This window comes from Danio rerio, chromosome 2 (genome assembly GCF_052040795.2).
Source record: "Danio rerio strain M-AB ecotype USA chromosome 2, GRCz13ab, whole genome shotgun sequence".
In the NCBI taxonomy this organism is placed as follows: domain Eukaryota; kingdom Metazoa; phylum Chordata; class Actinopteri; order Cypriniformes; family Danionidae; genus Danio; species Danio rerio.
This window is the reverse complement of record NC_141022.1, coordinates 46,964,380-46,977,207: the sequence shown is the minus strand read 5'-3', so window position 1 is coordinate 46,977,207 and position 12,828 is coordinate 46,964,380. Positions and strand designations below refer to the sequence as shown.

The following is a 12,828-nucleotide window of genomic DNA, read 5'->3' as shown; positions in this document are numbered from 1 at the left end:
TATAATATTGAATTAAATTTATTTTCTTTTTAATTAATTTATTGCTCTAAAAAATAACAAAAAAACCTTGTAAAAATGAAGAAAATTATAAGCAGCCCCCCCCATGACAAAGTTCCAGAATTTGTTCATACATGAGCTCATTTGTCCTATTCTGAATGTTAAGCCATCATCAATTTTGAAAATTACCCATAAAAGGCTTTAAGACCAAGAGACCTTTTACGTACTGTAAAATAGAGAAAACATTTTACAAGTAACTTCTATTCTAAATCTTGGACCTTATTCTTGAAAGAAAAACAATTACCAAAAAAAAGTGTGAAACATCAAAATCTGGCCAAATTAAAGTTAATTTTAATACTAATTTGGCAATTGTTGTCGTTAATGAGTATTCAAATGCACTTTTTTTTTACAAGAGAGACTAGAAAAATCATCAAGCTCTACATTATTATTACTATTATTATGTTTTAATTGTTCAGTATTTAAATGGCCAAATTCTGACTGAGTAAAGTTTAATGTGCTTCTCAGTTTGTTATTTGCCTAATAAATGTCACAGTCGGCTACAGCTTTTAATTTAAAACTTAACAGATTTCATTTTTCCCAAATTGATATATGAAATAAATTTGTATTTTTAAAAATATATATTTTTTTCTTCATACTTTTTTATTCTAAATCTTTAGGAAATATCTTTGGTAAATCAAAAGGAGTGGTTATGATAACATCCAACAGGCTAATTGAGCTAAATATATTGCTTAAAATGTCATTAAATGCAGTGTTTAAATAATAAATAGCACAATTGGCCAGAGTTTTAATTTAAACTTTAACGGATTACTTCCCCCCCCACAATGATATATGAAATAAATTTGTATTTTTTTAAAAGTATTTTTTCTTCATATTTCTTTAATTCTAAATCTTTAGAAAATATTTTCAGTGCATTGATAAGTTTGGTTATGATGACCATCCGACAAGCTAATTCAGCAAAAAAAAATGCATAAAATGTCACTTAATGCGGTGTTTAAATTTCATAATTAAATAGAAAATAAAGTGAATAACTGCAAAAAGGTTCACTTTTTGTAAAGAAAAAAAAAGAAAAAAAAAGGAACCACATCTTTCACCAGGCTGGCCACATGACGGGCCTAATATGAAAAATCTTGGTCTGGACAAATCAATATTTAAGAAAATGTTAGACAAATGATCTGATTTTAAGTCCATTTAATTTTAAGTCTTAGGTAAATGATTTTGGATGGTAAACACTAAATTACAGTCTTTTATGCTTTCTCATTTGAATAAGATGTAGTCCCTGAACATTTTTATATTAAAAAGTTTAACAAAGTAGTGACGCGATGGTACAGTAGGTTTGAGCCTCGGCTGGGTCAGTTGGCGTTTCTGTGTGGAGTTTGCATGTTCTCCCTGCATTTGCTTGGGTTTCCTCCGGGTGCTCCGGTTTCCCCCATAGTCCAAAGACATGAGGTACAGGCGAATTGGGTAGGCTAAATTGTCGGTAGTGAATGAGTATGTATGGATGTTTCCCAGAGATGGGTTGCAGCAGGAAGGGTATCCGCTGCGTAAAACATGTGCTGGATAAGTTGGCGGTTCATTCCGTTGTGGCGACCGCAGATTAATAAAGGAACTAAGTTGAAAAGAAAATTAATGAATGAAGTTTAACAAAGTGACTTTAATTGACATTCTTAGTAGTTGTATCGCATATTGTCTGGGTAGGTCATATTAATTATAAAACACAAATATGATTAACCAAGCCGTACTTAAAACCATACTGCCTACAACATTTGTCCACCAACAGTCAGACTACATGCACACCTATTCATTGTCTTCTACGTATTACTGTAAACATTGCCAATTGTATCTTGTCTTGTTTTTTGGGAGCATGTTGTATTTTGCAGTGTCGTTGTATATTGCACCGTCTGTATTTTGCAGCCAGCACCTAAGCTTTTCACTCATCATAGCACACATACTGCAGATGATATGACAATAAAAGAGATTTGATTTGATTTGACAAAACAAAAACAGAGCTTTTCCTTTCATTGTAAACTTAAAAAAGGACTTTTGCTGCTTGTTTAAACTAGTTATTTAGGATAAGTTGAGGAAACTCAGTTCTTTTGTGTCTTTCAAGACAGTTTAATTGTTTTATGTTCAATTTTAACTTTAATATGTAAAAATTATTAAGTTAACTTAATACATTTGTGTTGGGACAACATGAAGTAATTATGCAGAACCCAGCATTTTTGACAGTATAGGGATTCATTTCTAAATGTGTTAATTCTTGTGCAATATATTGTTTTCAGTCTAATAAAATGTCAATAAAAGTCACGTTGCAAAACTGCAGTCGCATTTTCAACATCAAAAGTTGCCAGAACAGAGATCAATGTCCCACAATGCAATTGTAAATAAAATACCCATCAATCAGAAGCTACAGGCAATAGTTTTTCTGCAACAATGTATCCTTAAAAGTCCATTCTTTGAAATCAAGATGCAAAAACAACACTTCCACCAAAGATGTGCTCACACTAACAAAACGGAGAAAAACAGAAATGTGAATGATTTAAAAGTGATGTAAATTAGCTTTTTAAGGGTGCTTTGAAATGTGCATCTTTTTATTTGATGTTTGACGTAATCGTAACTGAAAAATGATGAGAGGACGGGACACAGAGTAGCTCCTCCTCTTTAAAAACAGCCAATAGCGTTTCGCTTTTTATCACAGCTCTGCCAGTGAGAGTGGTTGAGCTCAGCACATCAAATGAAAATCATCTTGAAGGGGGTGGGGCGTGTCAGATGCTAAAGAGCATTTGATTGGTCAAGATTTGATGAAGTCATGTGAAAAAAAAGGTTGATTTAGGCTGAAGTGACAAACTACAAGCTTTACATCTTTATATCAGGTTTATCTACTAAACGCTAATTTCGTCAATGTTTTGGAGCACACTAGCTAACAGACGTCCTTAAAACTTACAGACTGAAACTAGCATCTAAATGTTTTAATTCTAATTTCACTGGAACTTTAAATGAGGTCTCACACTAACCTTGGTGTGGTTGAAGTTGGTCTGAGCTGCTTCGGATGCTGTAATTGGCTGAAAAGCCCTCTTTGGTGATGGCGTTGTCTGTGTGGATACTGAGAGAGAGAATGCCAGTGTATGAAATCACTCGACCTGGATGTCTGGAACCACAGTATCGACCAATATGAGGACCCACTGAAAGAAAGAGACGGAAATTTGAGCAATTCACAACTCAATGAAAAACTCAGCCTTTCTTCATGCAGAACCATTCTAATATCCCTGAGAGCTGTAATGATTGGGTTTTCTTTTGTGTGTGTGTGTGTGTGTGTGTCTCTGTGGATGTTTTCTGAAAAGCCTTTCCTCCGGCTCTAATACTATTCAAACTTCCTGCTGAACTCAGCATGAAGTCTAAAAGTCAGCATTGTTGTTCCTCTGTTTTCTTTTCCGTCTGTACCTGTAGGATATCCGTCCCATATCTCCAGATAGTCGAATCTGCAGACGGCCCCCGCAGGTGCCGTTGTGTCCGGCTCCATGTCAAAGCTCTGAAAGTCCAAAATGATCTCCGCCATCTTGGGCGCGAAGATGATGAAGGTGCACTCCAGGTTGTTGGGATATTTATCCGGGAAGCCAGGGGTTTCGATCAGTCCGTGCGGTTCGGTGAAGTTTCTGGAACATTCGGTACCTACGCAAAATAACAAGCAGCATGAGGCAACACTTTTAAAATATTTCCTAAATGATGTTTAACAGAGCAAGGAAATTTTTACAGTATGTCTGATAATATTTTTTCTTCTGGTTATTGTTTGATTTCGGCTAAAATAAAAGCAGTTCTTAATTTTTTTAAACCATTTTAAGGTCAAAATTATTAGCCCCCTTAAGCAATATGTTTATTTGATTGTCTTTTGATTGTTAGAATTACTCTAACTTGCCTAGTTACCCTAGTTAAGCCTTAAAAAAATATCACTTTAAGCTGTATAAGTGTCTTGAAAAATATCTAGTCAAATATTATTTACTGTCATCATGACAAAGATAAAATAAATCAGTTATTAGAAATGAGTTATTAAAACTATCATGTTTAGAAATTAATCTTCTCGCCTAATAATTCAGGAGGATTAATAACTCTGACTTCAACTGTACAAAAGAGAATTAAAACAGAGAATGAGTATTTTAATTAAAGACCATATGTTTGTCTTTGTGTGTGTGTGCATTATGATATCTTTGACAGTGTGTGTGTTTGTGTATACCTGTACGGTGTATCTCATAGCGGATGCTGAATCCGGCTCCTGCGCTTTCGTAGTCGGAGGTGAATTTGATGAGTAAAGAGTTTCCACTAGAGATAATCGGAGACGGAGCGATTTTGCCGCAGAACCTCCCAAGAGAGAGAGCGTTCTCATCCGCACCATCAAACACCTGTACAAAATCATACCTACACAAACACACACATACACAAACACTTTAGTGGGATGACTGATTATATTTGCTGTTCAGTTATATGAAACATAATATAGATCAACATTATAAGCAGCATGTGGATACTCCTATTGTTTTACATTCTAAAAGTCTTAAAATAAATCTCACACTCTAGGCAAAATTATAAATAACAAAAATATAAATGCACATTTTAATGCATAATATATATTTAAAAATATATATACAGTGCTCAGTATAATTGAGAACACCCTATTTTGAAAATTAATATTTGTATCCATTTCTTAGTGAATATAGGCAATGTATTTTGGTGTGAATTTAAACAAAACAGATTTATTGAGCAGATATAATCATTAAAATAATATTTTAGACACCAAACATATTTAGAAACTGAAATATAATACAATAAAATTCAAGCTAAATATTGCAAATAAAATTACAACCTACAAATTTTCAACTAAATTCTTATTTTCTTTTTGTTTCTCTTCATTTTTGTTTCTTTTTTTTTATTTGTATTTAATATTTGTTTTGACATAAATTTAGGTGTACTACTTTTTGGAGCATTCAGATTTGGCTTCAGTACTCACTAATCTAATGTAACAAATAATACAGCTTCCTATTACAAATATGAATTTAAAAGATAGGTTTTTAAGGGGTGTACTTATATTTGCTAATCACAGTGTGTGTATATATATATATATATATATATATATATATATATATATATATATATATATATATATATATATATATATATATATATATATATATATTACATTATATTACATTCGACATTACTTTCACAAAAAACCCAGAAATGGTTTCCGTATTCCGTAAAACATATATTTTTTTCATGGCAAGGTTGACATTTGCACAGAATTGCTCGTATACACTGTAAAAAAATTGCTGAACTCATATTAATCTTATGAGTCCATTGAACTTATATGTTAAACTGACTTAAACAGCTTGTGTAACTTAAAATTAATTTAGAACATGATTAACTTAGTTTAATAAGTTGCTATGAACTAAAAATAACATGTCATGTCTAATTGATCATATAATTTTTACAGTTTATATATATATATATATATTGTATTATTATATATATTAATATTTCAAAATAATGTAATGTAAACGAATAATATACAATAGTACAGCCATAGGTTAAGTGGTGTTTTCTAATGATTTTTTAAAAATAATTAATATTTTAATAATCATTATTTCCATTTTTATTTTTATTTTGATATATTGGTATTATTGTTCACTTATTATATAATTCTTATTTTCTAATAGTTCTTATATTTTCTCACAATTTAAGTCAGTTACATCAACTGATGTGTTTTACTAGTTTCTTTCAATCAGATTGTTTGTGTTTATTGCGATCAGTCTAATCAGATTCATTAAATTGTTTCACTTCAGCTACTTCAGCTGTGTGTTTATCTGAAAATAACTACACAGCTCATCAAAAGTTCATCAACCAATCCGAATCAAGCATTCAACAGCCCACAAGTATATATAACTCGCCGTCATCTTTGTTCCCATGCTACAACTAAAGCTCCTTCCTTGTGTATAAACACAACGATTATCATTCTGATAAATCTGGATGTGATCTAATGCCTTTACAATGCATCATATATATACAAACACATCTCTCATAACTAGAAATCTGAAACGTCTTCCACTTGTCTTCGTCTAGAGTAACTTTCGCATGACTCATTTAGCTTCATTTATGATGACTCCTACTGCATCAGCTCAAACAAAACCAGCCGAAACATGAGGCATTTCCTGCTGACCTGACACTGGTTTTTACACACAGCCCCCCTCCGAGTACATTCGCGCTCTCCTGCTCTTCTGTAACCCAAGACACTGACGGTCAGTGTGATCTCTGAACTCTCACCAAGACTCGACCCTCTGTGGGAGCCCGAGCGTGATTCCTGCCATTCAGACCTCATACGGGTAATTTAATGAATCATAAAGCTATAAAACAGGAGCCCCGGCTGCTGCTTAAGGAAACTGATATTCTTCAGAAGAAATCTGAACAAAGACCCAAAGACATCTGTTAAATTAGTGGAATTAAATTTAAGAGGAAGTGACAAACTGCAAGCTTTGGATGTTTACATCAGGTTTATATATTCTAAGTGCTAATTTTGTAGCACACTAGCTTATAGATATCCTTAAATCTAACATACTGAAACATCTAAACAACTTTATTTTCATCTCACGAGACCTTTAATACTGAAAATATTGCAAATGATATTCATGAATTAATTTAATACAGAATAGTTGTGTCATAAGGTCAATTTTTTCCAAAATAGTTCATGATAATAATATAATAATTTTGAGCATATAGAGATCATGAAAAAAAAAGAATAATGAAAAAATGCTATAAGCCAGATTCATCTTTATTTTGTTTGCCGAATAGGAACAACTGCACTTAAAGGAGATTAAATAAATAATATATAATGCTAAATTCATCTTCATTTTGTTTACTTTTTTTTGGCTAATGAACTGCACTGCTGCATACACAAGGAACAATTGCACTTAACGGAGACTAAATAAATAACAATTAATGCTATAAGTCAAATTCATCTTTATTTTTTTGAGCAAAGGAATCACACTATTGCACTTAATAGAGACTTCAGCTATTTTAATAAAATAATTTAAATCATGAAATGAGAATACCATTTTTTTAACTTCAAACATGCATTATTGTGCCAGTTGAGTTAAATAATCTTCTTCTGTTAACTGATGTGATTTCTTGTAACAAATGAAGCAGACATTTTTTATAGAATTACATAAAGTGATAAATGTTGATTAGCATTGTATTTTTATTTTAAAAATACCCAAGATGGCTTAAAAAACACAGATAAAAACACACACAAATGCTGCAATTATGTGTTGATTCTCTTCATGTTTTATCATCAATAGTTGTGTAATATATTTTCAGGTTTATAATTAACTTTTAAATATCACGATGAGTATACTGGTATATTGTGACTAGAGATGTGCCGAAATGAAAAATCTGGACCAAAACTGAAAATTCTAAATGCACTGAACAAACAAAAATGCTTTGTAATAATTATGAATTATTTTTTTAAATAATATAAAGTAATTTTGAATTTTTTTTATTTAACACAAAAAATTGAAAGGAATAAAAAAAACATATGGCAATAAAATAACCACATTTATTTGACAATAAAATTGTATTGACTGAGTTATCTTACCAGTGTTGAACAAGCATGCATAGAAACATCATGTGGGCAGTTTATTGTCTTGCATATTGGTCGGAACGACAACAAACCACACTTGCATTGCACAAGGTGAATGAGTTTTATAGTGCAGAACTTTCTGCGTCTGGTGTGAAAGCCACTTTACTCATAGTATATTGACGACGGCTGGAGGGAAAGTGAAACTAATGCCTTGAACACAACTTATATTTTCATTCTTTCAGCTTAATCCCTTATTTATCTGGGGTTACCACAGTGGAATGTACCGCCAACTATTCCAGCACATATTTTACACAGCAGATGCCCTTCCAGCCGCAACCCAGTACTGGGAAACACCAATACACTCTCACACTCATATACGACAGCCAATTTTGTTTTTCCAATTCATTTACACTGCATGTCTTTAGACTGTGGGGGAAAATGTAGCGCTAGGAGGAAACCCATGTGAATACAAGGAGAACATGCAAACTCCACACAGAAATGGCAATTGACCAAGCCGGGACTCGAACTGGCGACCTTCTTGCTTTGAGGCAACAGTGCTAACCACTGAGCCTCCGTGCCGCCAAGCCAAAAAAACAAAAATGCCATTTTTCAGACGATACTTTTAAGTGGGCAAAAATTCAGCGCATCCCCAGTTATCACAGCCTTAATTAACACAATAAAATATTGCAATATTTTTAAAGGATTTGTTCCCCCCAAAAATTTAAATTACCTCACTGTTTACTCTCCTTTATATGGTTTTAAATCAGAAGATATGTTGAAGAATGCTGTTTGCTGGTACCCATTGACTTCCACAGTAAAAAAAAAAAATACTATGGAAGTCGATGGGTCCCTGAAACCAGCATCCTTCAAAGTATTTTCTTTTGTCTTCAACAGAAAAACGAAATTGAAATAGGTTTTGAACAAGCGAAGGGTGAGTATTCACAGCATTTTCATTTTTGAGTGAACTATCCCTTAAAATATCCCAATCACCATTAACAGCCATATAACACAACACATTGGAGAATTTTCAGACTAAAACATAAACATATTTTGTCTGAGCGACTGTGATTTCAACATATCCACCCACTTTCAACAAAAACAGTGCCTGCGGTTTCGGATCAAGTCCTACTATTGAGCAAGGCACGCAGGAGGATGTAAAAGTTGCTGATATAGTGACTTGCTGAGAGTAAAATAAAACGACAATGAAACTGTCAGGAACTACGGTTCTGTTCTGGGGGACTGCAGCTGATTCAGTCCCCACATAAATGAGAAGGTATGAAAGAGAGCGGAAAATGATAAAGTGTGAGTGTCTGATTATGTTTTACAATAAAACTCTGGAAGACAGTGGTGGAATATAATAGGGTATAAATCATAACTCGTAACAATAGAATATAACAATAAATCAATGAAACCATGTCCGTAGAATGCTGCTAGGGTGTTGTGGGTGATTAGGTGGTTGCTATGCTGTTGCTAGGTGTTCTGAGTACTATTTTGCATGTTGTTGCTAGGGCGTTTAGTAGCATGGTGCATCATTCAAATCTATAGCAAAAAGTATATCATGCAAGCTGTGGTCAATGTATTTTTAGCATGTTGCTATGTAGTTGCTATAGGTTTTAGCCATATGGTAGGATTTAGCAAAAGAGGCATGGCAAATTATTTAAAAAAAATAGCTAGATGTGTTGTTTTGAGGGCATTCAGAGTGGTTTTAACACATTGCTGTGGGATTGCTACAGTTGTTGATAGAGTTTTTTTTTAGCTTGTAGGCTACCATGAGGATGCTGTTCTGAATAGTTATTTTCCTTGTTATAATGCTGTTCCTAGTTGTTAAGCTTGTTATTATTAAAATATTAGCTTGTTTTTTATATTGTGGATGCAAGGTGTTTAAGGATGCAAGAATGTTTAGTTTGATATTTTATGTGGTGGCTTCTGAGGATTTTTGTGAATAAGTGGGAGCTAGTTATTCTGGATGTGTTTTTAGCTTGTTATTATGTAGATGCTAGCTCCTCTAAGAGATTTAGCTTGTTGATATGTGGACGCCAGTTGTTCTGAGGATTTTTCAATGCTAGCCTACTAAGCCGGAGCTATTACCTGGGTGCTTTTTAGCTTGTTATTATGCATATACTAGTTGCTCTAGTGGTTTTAGCTTGTTGTTATGTGGGCGCTAGTTGTTCTGAGGATTTTACTGCGCTGCTAAGCGGGAGCTAGTTATTCTCGAAGCTTTTTTTTAGCTTGCTATTATGTGGATGCTAGCTGCTCTAAGAGGTTTTAGTTTGTTATGTTGACGCTAGTTGTTCTGAGGATTTTTCAATGTTACTACTAATAGGGAGTTAGTTATTCTGGAAGCTTTTTTTACCTCATTATTATGTGGATGCTAGCTGCTTTAAGAGGTTTTAGCTTGTTGTTACGTTAGTTGTTCTGAGGATTTTTCCATGCTTAAGCAGGAGCCGGTTATTCTGGGTGCTTTTTTTAGCTTGCTATTTTGCGGATGCTACTTGTCCTAAGTGTTTTTAGCTTGTCATATGGATGCGAGTTGTTCCGAGTGGTTTTTAGCTTGTTATTATTCAGAAGCTAGGCATTCTGAGGGTTTTCAGCATGTTGTCATGTAGCTGCTAAGATGGAATTATCCATATTCATAGTACAAATAGTGTGAGATAAAACTATACGCTAAAGTTTAATACTTGAAAGTTTTCATTTTGTAACAATCTCTAACACTAACATTATTAATCATGCTTTCTTATGTGTGTGTGTGTGTGTTAGGGAGGGCTGCTGAGAAGGCATAGAGAAAAACAGAGTATCATTAATGATTAATATGTGTAGAATTATTAAAGCATTCCCACACAACAAAGCCTTTAATGATGAGCATTATTTCTACTCCGTAAATGAGTGTGTGTGTAGAGGGACTTAGAGGAATCAATCCTCATGAATGCTGCAGGAAACTACTTGTGTTTTCTCTCCAGGAACACACATCATAAAACGACGAGCAAAAGTGGAATGAAAAACAGAGTCCCCGTCTTTACATGGTACATAAAATTCTAGATTCTGTGTGCTTGCATGTGTGTGTGTGTGTGTGTAGTGTCACAGCAACATATGTGACTGATTTCACACTAATTACATTACTGTCTGGAGCCAGAGGCATTTGCACGATCTGCATCTCCAACGACCCCTCAGATAAGATGAGAATGCACCAGAAAACACACACACACCGACCCTGTAAGACACTAGATAAGACGAGTACACCCCTATCACTGTAAACAAATCACACTAGTTCGAGCTGAATAAACTTTAAACAAAGGATAACAGCAAGACTTCTACGCTCTTGAAACTGATACCAAAACATCTGCTCTCTCAGCATGGCTAATCATGTAAATGTGGCTCCTCTCAGTTAAAATTAGACTTTATTTTAGTTCCCTTTTTTGTCCAGAATGAACCCATGGAGCTTAATCATTAAGAACTTAAGAGCAATGTTATGTAGTTTAATGCTGCTTTCATGCCATGTTGGAATTACCATAATTACAAGATGACAACTTGGAGCTGTTCACATCCTCCGGCTCAGATATAATTTGTTTCCATGGTAACACTCATAACGCCAAAAGTGATCCATGTGCAGCTTTGTTGTTGATGACAGCAAAATAATTAAGTGCTACTTTAATTCACCATGATAAGAACAAAGAAACCGACCAGGTAACAGTGAATATAATAGCAAAGTGTGTCATATATGAATATGCAGTTCTAACTAATAAATTACAAATAAGAGAAAAGATGAAGAAAGAGAAAAAAGCAGAAGAGAGAGAGAGAGAGAGAGAGAGAGAGAGAGAGAGAGAGAAACACTATTCAAAACCATCTGAATGTACAGTTGTGTATTGTATTTTATTTTGTCATATCTTCATAATATTTTTTTCTTTATTTTCTCTTTCATCGTTCATTCATTCATTTCCAATCGGCTGTGTCCCCTATTTATCAGAGATCGCCACGGTGGAATGAACCGCCGACTATTCCAGCATGTGTTTTATGCAGCGGATGCTCTTCCAGCTGCAACCCAGACCCAGTACTGAGAAACACCCATTCACACACACTCATATTAACTATATATGGCCAATATAGTTCATCCAATTCACCTATCCTACATGTCTTTGGACTGTGGTGGAAACCGGAGCACCCGGAGGAAAACTATGTGAACACGGGGAGAACATGCAAACTCCACACAGAAAAGCCAACTGGCCCAGCCGGGACTCAAACCAGCGACCTTCTTATTGTGAGGCGACAGTGCTAACGTAGACTAACCATATTCCGTACACAAAGATGTTCCGTACAGATGACCTTTTAACGCTAATTTCTGAATAAATATTTACGGGCGGTAGGCAAGCTATATATCCGTGTGATCTTTATTTCTCACTCTTTCAACCCCAAGCACAACAGAGACCCCCCTACAATTTTTTTTCCGAGAAAATTTAGTAAGTTTGCTACGTCAACCTAATGCGCTTGAAAATAGACAGTGGGCAAGCTTAAGGTGCGAGTGTCACCTGGGAGAGGTGACATTAAAAGCAACGATGATATGCATTTGGATTTAATTTATGCATCACACAGTAGTACAGTCTTTATGAAATGAATATTATGTCATCACAAATTGTTAAATAAATGATCTTTTGTTTAATAAATGCTTTGAAATGGGAATATTTAAACATCAGTTATGGGTGATGACCGCATGGCGCAACACTCCACCAGAGAGCCTGAGAGACAGGCTGCAAATGATGTTTGGATCATCTTTGTGCAGTGATGATGTTTATATTCATTAAAGGTCAGTCAAGTTAGCGTTAATTTACATGAATTTAATGTTTTTAATATTTTAAATTGTCAAGCTGTAATAAAATAAACATGATATAAAAAAATGAAATGATTCTGAAGCTATTTAATTTCAAACTTTCATAAAAGAGTTATCATTAACTTTAACTTAAACACAATACTAGTATATTCTGAGACAAGTTTTTAATAAGACTTCAAACAATGACCATTTTTGTTGGTGAATTAAAGTTATGCGCCCTGTACAGAACACTGTTTTAGTCGAGTACGGAACACTGTTAATACCTATCATCTTCCATACACATGCAAAGGCGGTACTTTTCCAATCTTTTTTCATTAATTTATAGTGGTAATACATCAGTGTTTTGAGGTACTATCATCTAAACATTGTTCTT

The 12,828-nt window shown here is 34.1% G+C and overlaps 2 protein-coding genes and 1 long non-coding RNA gene across 5 annotated transcripts in view; 1 reads left to right on the top strand and 2 right to left on the bottom strand.

Annotated features, from left to right (window-relative positions):
- Positions 1-12,828, bottom strand: part of LOC147846472 (uncharacterized) — a 563,173-nt gene that overhangs the window by 508,737 nt on the left and 41,608 nt on the right. The gene's annotated exons all lie outside the window — the stretch shown is intronic.
- Positions 1-12,828, bottom strand: part of nrp1b (neuropilin 1b) — a 63,635-nt gene that overhangs the window by 40,279 nt on the left and 10,528 nt on the right. For all 3 annotated transcript variants that reach the window (XR_015477618.1, NM_205674.1, XM_087239133.1), the window contains 3 exon segments: positions 4,244-4,425; positions 3,457-3,684; positions 3,030-3,197 (listed from right to left, as the gene is read on the bottom strand). Coding sequence is in view for 2 of the 3 variants with exons in the window: in NM_205674.1 (NP_991237.1) it covers positions 3,030-3,197; positions 3,457-3,684; positions 4,244-4,425 (578 nt within the window). In the remaining variant the exon portion in view is untranslated.
- Positions 32-4,585, top strand: LOC147846473 (uncharacterized). Its single transcript, XR_015478949.1, has 3 exons — positions 32-1,240; positions 1,286-1,429; positions 1,471-4,585. It is a non-coding gene; the product is annotated as an uncharacterized LOC147846473 (long non-coding RNA).